Below are 13,547 nucleotides of genomic sequence, written 5' to 3' on the forward strand. Positions count from 1 at the left end.
CCCCCCCTCCGGGTCAGTAGTCTTCCCAGGAGGCTCAACATTATATCAACCTCCTGGAACTGCAGGCCATATGGAATGCTTTAAATGCTTTTAAGGATTGGCTAATGCACCATATTATCCTCATTCAAACTGCCAGCCAGTGTGCCGCATATTATGTTAACAAGCAGGACTGTATGGGGTCATACCATGTGTCAGGAAGCAGTCAGGATATGGTGTTGGGCCTCCAATAATGGTACAATCTTCAGAACCACTTTCATAGCAGGGAGGAGCAACTGTCTAGCTGACTGAGCAGGAGTCTGTGATCAGATGAGTGGTCTCTCAGCATGGACATATCCTGGGAGCTCTTTTAAGACTGGGTTTCCCCCTCAATAGATCTCTTTGCTACTCACCTAAAGATGGTCCCTCAGTGCTGCACCAGCCAGAATCAGATAACCAATTTACTCCGATGCATTTCTCCACACTTGGGGGAAGGGATTTCTGCATGCATATGCTCCAATACCTCTCAGGAAAAACTCTGCTAAAATTCAAGTATGACAGGGGAACCATGATACTTATAGCTCCTTATTAGCTAAGGTAGATTTACTTCCCCCTGCTTCAGGAGTTAGCCTCCAAGGAACTATGGAGCCTGGCATGCTTTCTGTCTCTCATCATTCAGAGTAAGAGGTCCCTTCTTCATCCACCTTTACAGCTTGGATGTTTTGAGAGATCAGAGGTTGACTTTCTCCAGCTGCTTGAGGGTGTCTCTCATGTCCTGCTTGCTTCAAGGAAGATTCCACTAAGAGGTCATATAATTTTTAAGTGGAGGAGGTTTGGCAGCTGCTGTGAGGGCAAGGTGCTACTTTCTCCAGCCCTATACATAAACTGCTTGAATACCTTCTACACTTTTCTGAGTCTAGCCTTAAAATCAATACTTTAAAGCAATGATTCCCAAACCTATCCTGGAGGAACCCCATCCGGTCAGGTTTTCAGGATATCTCTGAGATAGATTTGCATATATTCATTGTGGATATACTGAAAACCTGACTGGCTAGGGTTTGCCAGGACAGATTTGGGAAAACTTTGCTGTAACGGTTTACCTCAGTGTAACCGGTGTTTACCAGCACCATGTAGGGAAGTCCTGCTAGTCAGGTTTTTAGGATACCCACAGGGAAAATGCATGAGAGATTTTCATGTACTGCCTCCTCGGTATGCAAATCTTCACTCAGTTGATGAAAGCTCCTTTTGAGCCACTTGATCTTTGTCACCTGAAGTTCCTAACTTGGAAGGTTCTGCTTTTGGCAGTGGGTACTCCAGCCCAGAGGGTCAGTGGATGTCAAGTTCTAGTAGCTGATCTACCTTGCACCAAATTCCACCATCACAGAGTAGCTCTTTGCACACATCCTAAGGCCATGTCAGAGTTTCACCTTAACAAAGTCAGTTCTGCTGCCAATGTTGTTCCCAAATTTTAATTCCCCATCCTGATGCAAGCATGCTGCACACTTTGGACTGCAACAGATCCTTGACCTTCTATCTGGAGTGGCCTAAAGCTTGTAGACAGTTCCCCTAGGTTTTTGTTTCTTTTGACCCCAACAGGATGGGGCAGCCATCAGTAAACACACACATTATCCAATTGCATAGCAGACTGCATTTCCTTCGCTTAAGCCCAGGCTGGGCTGAATTTAGAGGCATTCCTTACAAGATGCTGCTCCTGTGCAATTGGCCAATTTGAATATCAATCTCCATTAACACAGTTTCCACCATGTTTGAAACTTCATGGTCCACTCAGATGTTTCCTCTACCCGTGCTGCAGCCTTGACGAACCAAAGGACCCTTGTCAGGGTTACAGTAACTGCTGTTATTTGCATATGGACCTACAAAGGATTTAGATAAGTAACCGTTCCCTTTATTTGGGACTGGTCTTGAGCTTTGACTGATAGCAGTAGATTGAATATGGACTAAATTTGGACCTGTTGTATATATAAATTTCTCTTGGAGTGTTCTCCAGCACAAACATTTTGATTTTTTTTTCACTGAATGGTGTTTTTCTCCATCTTGATTTCTGTATTCAGGAAGGGTGTTGACCGAAGATTATATTGTTTGTAGGTTCCCATTTGGGTAATCTCTTTCTTGGGGAGATGTTTAGTGTTAAGATCACCCTCTCCATAATTAGCATAACATTTGGGGTCCAATGTGGTGAAACCCATGAGGACATGCTCACCTGTTGGAGGCAGTTTTTCTTTTTCTCAGGTCTGTACACATCCTTTCCCCATTGGCCCTATTTTATTTGTATTTAGCTAAACCTTTCAGTAATAGCTTAAGGTGAGTCACATTCAGGTATAGTAGGTGTGTTCCTGTCCCCCAGGGGCGCAATCTAATTTTGTACCTGAGGTAATGGAGGGTTAAATGACTTACCCAAGATCCCAAGCAGCAGGATTTGAACCTGGCTTTGCTGTTTGTATGCCTAGTGGCTTCCCTTGCCCCAATATTAGATCAACAGGGGCAAGGGATGATTGGGAATCCCAGTATGGCTACTGTGTGTTGCAGTGGCATATGCTATGGCCTAAGCCAGTGTTTCCACCTCAGCCCTTGCTGTATTATGCCTGTATTTGAACACCTTGTTTTGGTTTCATTTGCATTGACTGATTCTTCACATTGTGCCAGTTACAGGACCGCCACTGTTGCAGCACCTTTTTAAACACATACATTTACACTGGCAAGATCCCCCTATGTTTAAGGAATATTTTTTGGTATGTCAAAACAAAATATTAGCAAATTACAATTCAATGATGTATAAAATATTTCCTTCACAAATTTTCTAGTAATAAAAAAATGACAGAACATTTTGACTGATCCTTAAAAAAAAGTTTATGCACATTATTTTATTAAAGTTTTCACTATGTATTTGCAATATACATGTTTTTCCTTACACAGAATTTAGTGTGCAAAATGAAAGTCGCCTCACATTTTGCTGATTGCATATCAGAAGTTTAAGAAGAAGTCTATTAAATAAGTCACGTCCCTTCATCATCTCAGTTTCTCGTGCAAACTGAACAAAGATTTTTTTTTTCCTGTAGGTAAAGATTGTATTGAAAAATAAGACAGGTGAAAATTTCCAATGCATCACTTGATACTTCTGGTAGAAGCACAGGATCCTAGAGCAGACAGTTCTGGCACTACGAAAAGGAATGCATGTAGAAGACATCAACGTTGGCAGCATAATCCAGTGGCAGAGCGTCTCCTATGTGCTTGGCCCCCAGACTAGCTCCACCCACGGCAGAGGACTGCTTCAGTTTCAGCAGCGTGAACCTGGAAAAGCTGCTCCCTGATTTGTTCTTTCTTGCATTGTTCAAAACTTCAACAAACCCTAGGTGGGTGTGGGGGAGACAGGAGGAATAAAAACAAGGCAACAAGGGGTTAACAGTAGAAAACAGGACTCTTCCAGATCACAGGTGAAGGAGAAAAGGAAAGGAATGCGGGGGGGGGGGGGGGGGGGGGGGGGGGCAGGGGGAGGAGGGGAGAGCAGGTGAAAAAATAAAAGTGCAACCATAAATCAGTTCCTTACCTTTTACCTTCCTCCAACCCCACTGATTAGATGGAAGGGGCAATACTTCATGAACACTAAGACTAATGGGGTGGGGATGCCAACATGGACATAGTGAACAAGCCAGAATAAACATGCTTATTTAAAGAAGTAACTTTGTATCTAAGTTTCATCCTGTGCACACTGCCACCCACTGATCCACTTCCCTTTCTCCCACTTTTAAGGGAGCCACCAGGTCTAGGGCTTCCCCCAACCCAAGGGAAGTGTTCTAGTGGCATTTGACATAAGAATAGCTATAACTAGGTCAGACCAACGGTCTATCTAGCTCAGTATCCTGCTTCCAACAGAGGCCAATCCAGGTCACAAGTATCTGGCATAAAAACAACTAGTAGCAACATTCCATACTACCAATCTCAGGGTAAGCAGTGGCTTCCCCATGTCTCTCTCAATAGCAGGGGGGAAGGCCGACAGTCGCTCAAAAGCGCATGGTTCAGGATAAGGTATCTTTTAAAGATATCACCAAAACAGGGAAGATAGGATATCCTGATAGTGAGGTTGCAAAAGAGACTGTAGTAGATCAGGTGTCCTTAAATAAAAATCAGGCAAAAGATTGCAAATTAATACTGCCAAGTACTAAGCATGATGTAAATAGGAGCAACAAAATAGTTTGAAATGTCTATATGCGAATGTCAGGAGCCTAAGAAATCAGATGGGGGAGTTAGAATATATTGCACTAAATGAAAAATTAGATATAATAGGCATCTCTGAGACCTGGTGGAAGGAGGATAATCAGTGGGTCACTGTCATACCGGGGTACAAATTATATTGTAGTGACAGGGTGGATCGAATTGGTGGAAGGGTAGCATTGTATATTAACGAGAGCCTTGAATCAAATAGACTGAAAATTCTGCAGGAAACAAAACTTGGAATCAATGTGGATTGAAATAGCATGTGTAAAGGGGAAAAGGATAGTGATAGGAGTGTACTATCATCCACCTGGCCAGGATGAAAAGATGGATGCAGAAATGTTAAAGGAAATTAGGGCTGAAAAAACTGGGCAACACAATAATAATGGGTGATTTCAATTACCCCGATATTGACTGGGTAAATGTAACATTGGGGCACGCTAGGGAGGTAAAATTCCTTGATGAAATCAAGGACAGCTTTAGGGAGCAGCTGGTACAGGAGCCGACGAGAGAAAGAAAAATTCTAGACCTAGTCCTTAGTGGAGCATATGATCTGGTGCGGGAGGTAATGGTGCTGGGGCCGCTTGATAACAGTGATCATAATATGATCGGATTTGATATTAGCTTTGAAGTAAGTATACATAGGAAATTAAATACGTTAGCGTTTAACTTTAAAAAAAGGAGACTATGATAAAATGAGAAGAACGGTGAAAAAAACAACCTAGAGGAGCAGCTGCGAGGGTCAAAAATGTACGTCAGGCGTGGATACTGTTCAAAAACACCATCCTGGAAGCCCAGGCCAAATATATTCTGCGTATTAAAAAAGGAGGACGGAAGACCAAACGACAGCCGGCGTGGTTAAAAAGTGAGGTGAAGGAAGCTATTAGAGCTAAAAGAAAATCCTTCAGAAAATGGAAGCGAATAAAATAATAAGAAACAGCATAAGGAATGTCAAGTCAAATGCAAAGCGCTGATAAAAAAGGCTAAGAGGGACTTCGAAAAAAAGATTGCGTTGGAGGCAAAAACACATAGTAAAATTTTTTTCAGGTATTTTAAAAGCAGGAAGCCGGCAAAAGAATTGGTTGGACTGCTAGATGACCGAGGAGTAAAAGGGGCGATCAGGGAAGACAAAGCTGTAGCAGACAGATTAAATGAATTCTTTGCTTCAATCTTCACCGAGGAAGATTTGGGTGGGATACCGGTGCCGGAAATGGTATTCGAAGCTGACGAGTCGGAGAAACTTAATGAATTCTCTGTAAACCTGGAGGATGTAATTGGGCAGTTCTACAAACTGAAGAGTAGCAAATCTCCTGGACCTGATGGTATTCATCCCAGAGTACTGATAAAAATGAAAAATGAGCTTGTGGAGCTATTGTTAGAAATATGTAATTTATCCTTAAAATCGAGCATGGTACCGGAAGATTGGAGGGTGGCCAATGTAACGCCAAATTTTAAAAAAGGTTCCAGAGTAGATCCGGGAAATTATAGACCGGTGAGTCTGATGTCGGTGCTGGGCAAAATGAGACTATTATTAAGAACAAAATTACAGAGCATATTTAAAAGCATGGATTAATGAGACAAAGTCAACATGGATTTAGTGAAGGGAAATCTTGCCTCACCAATCTACTACATTTCTTTGAAGGGGTGAACAAACAGGTGGATAAAGGTGAGCCGGTTGACATTGTGTATCTGGATTTTCAGAAGGCGTTTGACAAAGTACCTCATGAAAGACTCCAGAGGAAATTGGAGTGTCATGGGATAGGAGGTAGTGTTCTATTGTGGATTAAAAACTGGTTAAAAAGATAGAAAACAGAAAGTAGGGTTAAATGGTCAATATTCTCAATGGAGAAGGGTAGTTAGTGGGGTTCCCCAGGGGTCTGTGCTGGGACCGCTGCTTTTAAACATATTTATAAATGACCTAGAGATGGGAGTAACTAGTGAGGTAATTAAATTTGCTGATGACACAAAGTTATTCAAAGTCATTAAATCACTGGCGGATTGTGAAAAATTACAAGAGGACCTTATGAGACTGGGCGTCTAAATGGCAGATGACGTTTAATGTGAGCAAGTGCAAAGTGAGGCATGTGGGAAAGAGGAACTCAAATTATAGCTACATCATGCAAGGTTCCACGTTAGGAGTCACGGACAAAGAAAGGGATCTAGGTGTCGTCGTTGATGCAAAACTGAAACCTTCTGCTCAGTGTGCTGCTGTGGCTAAGAAAGCAAATAGAATGTTAGGTATTATTAGGATAGGAATGGAAAACAAAAATGAGGATGTGCCTTTGTATCGCTCCATGGTGCGACCACACCTCAAATATTGTGTTCAATTATGGTCGCTGCATCTCAAAAAAGATATAGTGGAATTAGAAAAGGTGCAGAGAAGGGCGTCGGAAATGATAAAGGGGATAGGACGACTTCCCTATGAGGAAAGGCTAAAGCGGCTAGGACTCTTCAGCTTGGAGAAAAGGCGGCGGAGGGGAGATATGATAGAGGTCTATAAAATAATGATTGGAGTTGAACAGGTAGATGTGAAGCATCTGTTTACGCTTTCAAAAAATACTAGGACTAGGGGGCATGCGATGAAGCTACAATGTAGTAAATTTAAAATGAATTGTAGAAAATATTTCTTCACTCAACGTGTAATTAAACTCTGGAATTTGTTGCCAGAGAATGTGGTAAAGGTGGTTAGCTTAGCGGAGTTTTAAAAAGGTTTGGACGGCTTCCTATAGAAAAAGTCCATAGACCGTTATTAAATGGACTTGGTGAAAATCCACCATTTCTGGGATAAGCAGTATAAAATGGTTTGTACTTTTTTGGGATCTAGCTAGGCATTTGCGACCTTGATTGGCCACTGTTGGAAACAGGATGCTGGGCTTCATGGACCTTTGGTCTTGCCCAGTATGGCAATATTTATGTACTTATGTAGACTATGGACTTTTCATCTAGAGCTTGTCCAAACCTTTTTTAAGCCCAGATACTCTAACCACTGTTATCACATCTTCTGGCAACGAGTTCCAGAGCTTAACCATTCTTTGGTGAAAAAATATTTCCTCCTATTTGTTTTAAAAGTATTTCCATGTAATTTCATTGAGTGTACCCTGGTCTTTGTACTTTCTGAAAAAATGAAAAATCTGTTCACTTGTACCTGTTTCTACACCACTTAGGATTTTGACCTCAGTCATTAGAAAATACCACTAGGGGCAGTCTGCCAAATGACAAAGCATTCTGATATATCTCATGGGTTTGGTGCCACCACTTTTGAAGATGGCATTAGAGACAGGAGAAAGTACACAATGTTTTGTCTCTCCAATTAAAGGTGCACTGAGGATGGGGGCTGAGTTTTGGGGCCCCGGCAATTTATTTTTTAAGGGCTAGTGTTATATTTCAGGGTCCAATAAGATCCTATTTTTGTCCAGGGTCATCTGAAAAATAATGTGCTGTTGGTCAGAAGCTCAGACCAGGGGCGTATCTGGACTCGGGCGGTAGGGGGGGCCAGATCCAGAGGGAGGGGCACATTTTAGCCCCCCCCCCCGGCGCCACCGATCCCCCCCCCCCCCCCGCCATTTCCGGACCCCCCCTCGCCACCAATGACACCCTCCCCCGCTGTTGTCACTTACCTTTGCTGGCGGGGGACCCCAACCCCCCGCCAGCCGAGGTCCTCTCTTCCATGCAGGCTGCGCCGCTGCAAGTTTCAACGCTTCCTGTTCTTCTGAGTCTGACGTCCTGCACGTACAACGCGCAGGACGTCAGACTGAATTCCAAATTCTGAGTCTGACGTTCTGCACGTTGTGCGTGCAGGACGTCAGACTCAGAAGAACAGGAAGCGTTGAAACTTGCATCCTGCACGGAAGAGAGGACTTCGGCTGGCTGGGGCTTGGGGTCCCCCGCCAGCAAAGATCGGCGACGGGTTGGTGGCGGGCGGGCGGGAGGGAGGGGGAGGTGGAGAGGGTCTGTGGTAGGGGGGTCCAGGGCGAAATCTGCGGGGGCCCAGGCCCCTGTGGCCCCACGCAGATACGCCCCTGGCTCAGACATCTTTACATGAAAGACTCCTGCAACTATATAGGGAAACCTGTGCAAGGGGTAGGGGAAGGACTAGGAAGGAGTATACACCCCAACGAAGAGTCTGGGAAGGTGAACTAGTACTTAGATTGATTGAGAAGTATTCATTCAAGCTTGTCAGAACACGTGCCTGAACATAATATCAAATAAACTGGAGTCGTACTTTCAGCTGGAATGAGCCAGCACCCCAGAGGAACCAAAGTGTGTTGTGGAAGATTAAGAGCATATATAGGAGGTATTGCTTGCCTGGTGTGAGATACAAATTCCCTCTTATAACAGAAGTTTTTACCACACTTAGTACATACTAACAGTTTTAATCCTGTGTGCTTCAATTTCTGAATAGTGAGGATTATCTTACGACAGAGGCCTTTATCACACTTAGCACATGTGAATGGTTTTACTCCTGTGTGTATTCTCTGGTGCTTTGTTAGCTGTGATTTATGAATAAAGCTTTTTCTACATTCAGTGCATGTAAAGTTTCTTCCCTGAATGGATTCTATGATGGTTTGACAATAATTCCAAGGAACTGAAACTTTTCTTATACTCCGTACTTGAAACTGGTCTCGCTTCTGGGTGAAATTTTGCATTTCTTGTGGAGTTTTCTTCTTTGTTGAATCTGTCATAACCGGGACATGAACTTAGTCTATTATCAGTGTTTTTCTGATATTCTATCATGTTTGCTTTATTGATACAGTTTTCCCCATATTCTACACTTGTACATAATCCAGTTTCTTTACTATTTTTCAGGAGCTGCATTAGCTGCCTTTTCATACTGTAATCTTTCTCATACTCAAAGCATGTAAAATATGTCTCTTTTATACATGTTTTCTGTTGTTCTAGTTCCCCCTTTTGACTGAAAGTATTTTCACTCTGTACATTTAGATGCTCTCTCTTCAGTGTCAGATCCCTCTGATAATGTCTCTGCTATGAGGTCAGGTATGGGCTCATTATCCTGACACTCTTCTGGTAGGCTGCACATAGCTAGCACCATAGCTATACGATTTGCATAGGCATTTAACATATTTACATGAAAAGTACGCTGCTTTCTGTATCATTCAAGTGCCTTATGACCTTGTAAGGTCCCACCCAATTAGCTTGACATTTATTCTGACGAACGGGGACTAAAACAAGTACCTGCTGGCCCTCATAAAACTCTCTGTTTAAAGACTTACAATCATACCAGGTCTTTTGCCTAATCTGGGCTGCCTGCAAGTTATCTCTGACAAAGCCCACAAGTTCTTCTAATCTGTGCCACATATTAACCACATATTCAATTACAGGGGTGTCAGAAGTATCAACTTTCCCCTCTCAATGTTCTCTTATTAGGTCAAGGGGCCCTCTCACCCTCTGGCCATAAAGCAACTCAAATGGGGAGAACCCTGTAGACTCCTGAGGTACGTCTCTGTATGCAACTGGCGGTAATTCCGAGTTTGCCATGTGCTGAAAATCTATTTTCTACTGCGAGGGCATTCCAAATTGGCAGTTGGCATGCGCTGGACAGTTACTGAATGGGTAACGCATGAGCCCTTACCATTAAGTCAATGGGTGGCGTTAAGGGCTCAGGCCGTAAAAAGACACGTGCTGGTTTTCATTTTGCTGCACATCCATTTCCCGGCCCCCCTCACAAAACCCAAACTTTGTCCAGACGCGGTGGAGAAATGGTCCAGCGCACATCCAATACACTTGCCCACACTACCGCAGGCCACTTTTTGGCACGCCTTTGTAACAGGGCCCCTAAGTGCTGAATATCACTTTTAACTGCATAAGAGACACCCAACCGCATAAACCCAATGCTGGTGCCTGGACATGACCCAGGACCAAATATCTGGGAAAAATGCTGGTGGTGGCTTAAAAAATTGCTCACTGGCACTGGCTGAATACCCCTATGTCTATTTACAAAGAATTGTAACTGCATTTAAATTTTCAAGTGTCAGCTTAAATATTGGACACCATCCTGCAACAGCCACTGTTCAGCAATAAAATTAATTGCAGAAGCCCTATGAAAAGACGTGCTATACAAACACAAGCAATTGCCATAAGAGTTATAAAAATATGGACCTTTGTGTGCAGTTCAAAAGAAAATTGAGTAATAACACAGCTCCCCAGCTTTAAAATTATTTTTTTTCCCATTGGGGGACATGATTGACAGCTGACCCCAAGATCAAGGTCATGCTACACCAATCACTTCCTCGGGCAGAAAAACAGGTAGGTATCACTTTTTTTTTTGACAGCTTTAGGTTGGGTGTCTTTTGGGTGTATTTGTGAGACTACCGTTATTTGGTCCAATAATCTTGTGTACGAGTCTAAATTGGTATTTTTTGAATAAGGATGCTTTTGGTTTGTTAACGTGAATGAGCAGCCTCTATTCTCACAATGTTTTCAGAATTTAACAGTTATGTTTTTACAGCATTCCTTGAGGGACTGTGTGCATGCATTCTTGTCATTTTGCCTCTGAAGTAACAATTTTTTTTCTATTCTAAAGTAAGTTTTGTACATTTTTTCTTTTCCTTTTATCTTTCTGTATTTATTTCTGAACTAGTAAAAAAGCCCCGTTTCTGATGCAAATGAAACAGGGGCTAGCAAGGTTTTCTTCAGAGTGTGCATGTGGGAGTGTCCCTGCCCTCTCTCCCTCCCCCCTCGGAGTCCAGTCCTTCAGTGTTAAGTTTCCTGCTGTGCTGTGTTACAGAGAGAGTGAGGGCATCTCTCTCCTCCCCCCTCTGAGTCCTTCACTGTTACAGAGAGAGGGATTTCGTGCTGTGCTGTTTTCCTTCACTCATGGGGAAACCGGATATCTCTGGCGCTTCACACTTCCGGCTGGAGGCTTCATAGAACGTTGGGGTTGCCTTTTATATATATAGATGGTTATTTAAGTTTGTATGATTTTTGTATGTCTTGGTTCATAGAGTTATTAAGTACCAACTTGCACGTTAGCATATACACATGTGTATGTCATTTTGCAAAGCTACATGTGTAAATGCTGCTAATCTGTCATAGAGGCCGCAATCGTCCTTTAATTCCGAATTGGAGGGGCCAAGGAACAATGTTTATGTTTATTATTAGACTTGCTATACCACCTTGCCTAACTGGCAGATCTAAGCGGTTTACAGACTAAAAACCAACAACTTAGAGGACTGGAAAAGAACTACAAAAGATGACAGGAAAGACACCATTCAAAACAAAGATACATACAGACCAGGTAAGGAGAGTAGCGATGGGAAAAACAAACAGGAGAGGAAAGGTAGTGGAGTGAAGGTAAGGGAGATATCATGGAAAAGAGGTGCGAACTAGCAGCTAGTCAGCATTTAAGGAACTTGTTTAAACCAAAGGCTGGTTGAAAAAGCCAGGTTTCATGTCATGTTTAAAGTTTCTGGAAGACAGTTCAGCATGAATCAAAAGGGGGAGGGAGTTCCAACGAGACGGGCCCGCAAAAAAAAAAAAAAAAAGACATGGTGGGGGATTAAGGAGGATGTCTCCCTTAATCCCTCCTGTAAAGGGCTAGCTACTATGTGCATTTTTACAATATCTGTACATGTAAAACTGTACATGTCCCCATTCGTCAGAATAAACTTCAAGCTAATTGGGCAGGACCTTACAAGGTCATAAGGCACATGAACTGCAAGGTGTCTCACATACAAGTACACTCCCTATATGAAATAGGAAATACACAGATAAACCAGGGGTTCTCAACCCCAGTCCTCAGGACACACTTAGACAGTCATGTTTTCATCCTGCCCACAATGAATATGCAGAAGAGAAATGTGCATGCACTACCTCCATTCTATACAAATATGTCATGCATATTCATTGTGGGTATCCTGAAAACCTGACTAGCTAGGTGTGGCCCTAGGACTGGGTTGAGAACCCCTGATATAGACAGAAGTCATGCCCATGCCCTGCTCCCTCGCAACTTACACACAGTGCAGATATACACGTTAATGTGTAAATATTGGCTTTCACATGTATTTGCAACTACATGTGCCAGTATTTATACATGTATATCACAAACAGAGGCCTATATGACTATATTCATTGTTCATTCTGTATACCAGAAATTTGTTTTACATATAGATCACAATATTGAGCTGTTATGAAAGAAATTTGAGCTGCTTCTAGTTGGCTGCTTTTACCACACAATAATTATATTTGGTTGCTGGGATAATGTGATAACTGTGAATGATAGCATTAAAAGAAATTTAGATGACAGTCATGAAATCATTTCTCCAAACACCTCTCTCCTGGTTTCCAGAACAAAATTACACTATTGAGCTTAATTAGCTCACCACATCATGAAAAACTCTTGCCCACAGAATGGAGAGAGAATGCCACAAAGAAAAATCTCCCAATTAGTGCAGTGTATTTATATTAAACATATAGACCCCCCCATAAGTCAAATCATGGGATTACTCACCGCTAACAACCAATATCTAACCCAGGAGTACCTGTCTCAAGAGAGACCAGCTTAGGTAATGAAGCAAATTGGAAAGGGACAGAAACTGCCAAAGTTCCTGCTGCACTTGCTACCTGTGGAGAAGAAGGTGCTGCTGGGGGATGAAGAGAGTCGCATAACAAAAATAGAGCTGGGGGTGGGGGAAGGAGAGGGGTACATTTGGTCAAGCTAATTGAAACGCATCCTGTGAGGAAACAGGAGAAATAGGAATGATATGGATTCCGCAGATAACCATAACAGCACTTAAAGAAACACTACCTTTAGATTTTATTTTACTTTTCTCCTTGGATCCAAACACAGAGAACCGTAAACACAGGAACAGGGCCGTGCCTAGGGTCTGGCGCCCCCCTGCAGACTATCAGTTGGCGGTGGCGCCCCCCCCCCCCCCCCCGTGAAAATGATCGCTCACCACTTGCCACACTGACAGGAATTGTCAGCAATATTCTTAGAAACAAATTGCTATACATTACAAAATAAGATAGCAGATGTAAATTCTCAAAGTGGACATATTCCAAACACTAAAATGAAAATAAAATAATTTTTTTCTACCTTTGTTGTCTGGTGACTTTCTTTTTCTGATCATGCTGGCCCAGTATCTGATTCTGCTGCTATCTGTCCTCTTAACTCCGTTTCCAGGGCTTCCTTTCCATTTATTTCTTTCCTTTCCTCCTTTCTTCTTCATTTCTGGTCCTCAGCTTCTGCCTATTTTCTTCATCCATGTGCAGTTTTTCTCCTCTCTTCCTTTTCCCTCATTTCATCTCCTTCATCTCTCTTCCCTCCCCTCTATGTCCAGCAATTTCTCCTCTCTCCCTGAGCCCTGCCCTCCCATCCATGC

General features: G+C 42.7%; 1 protein-coding gene across 1 annotated transcript in view; it reads right to left on the bottom strand.

Annotated features, from left to right (window-relative positions):
• Positions 1–2,830: 2,830 nt before the first annotated feature.
• NAGK (N-acetylglucosamine kinase) overlaps positions 2,831–13,547 on the bottom strand; it is a 112,499-nt gene continuing 101,782 nt past the window's right edge. Inside the window, exon 10 of the mRNA XM_030190970.1 lies at positions 2,831–3,343. Within this exon, the coding sequence (XP_030046830.1) occupies positions 3,153–3,343 (191 nt within the window). The 3' untranslated portion in view covers positions 2,831–3,152. The remainder of the gene's footprint in view (positions 3,344–13,547) is intronic.

This window comes from Microcaecilia unicolor, chromosome 2 (assembly GCF_901765095.1).
Source record: "Microcaecilia unicolor chromosome 2, aMicUni1.1, whole genome shotgun sequence".
Lineage (NCBI taxonomy): Eukaryota > Metazoa > Chordata > Amphibia > Gymnophiona > Siphonopidae > Microcaecilia > Microcaecilia unicolor.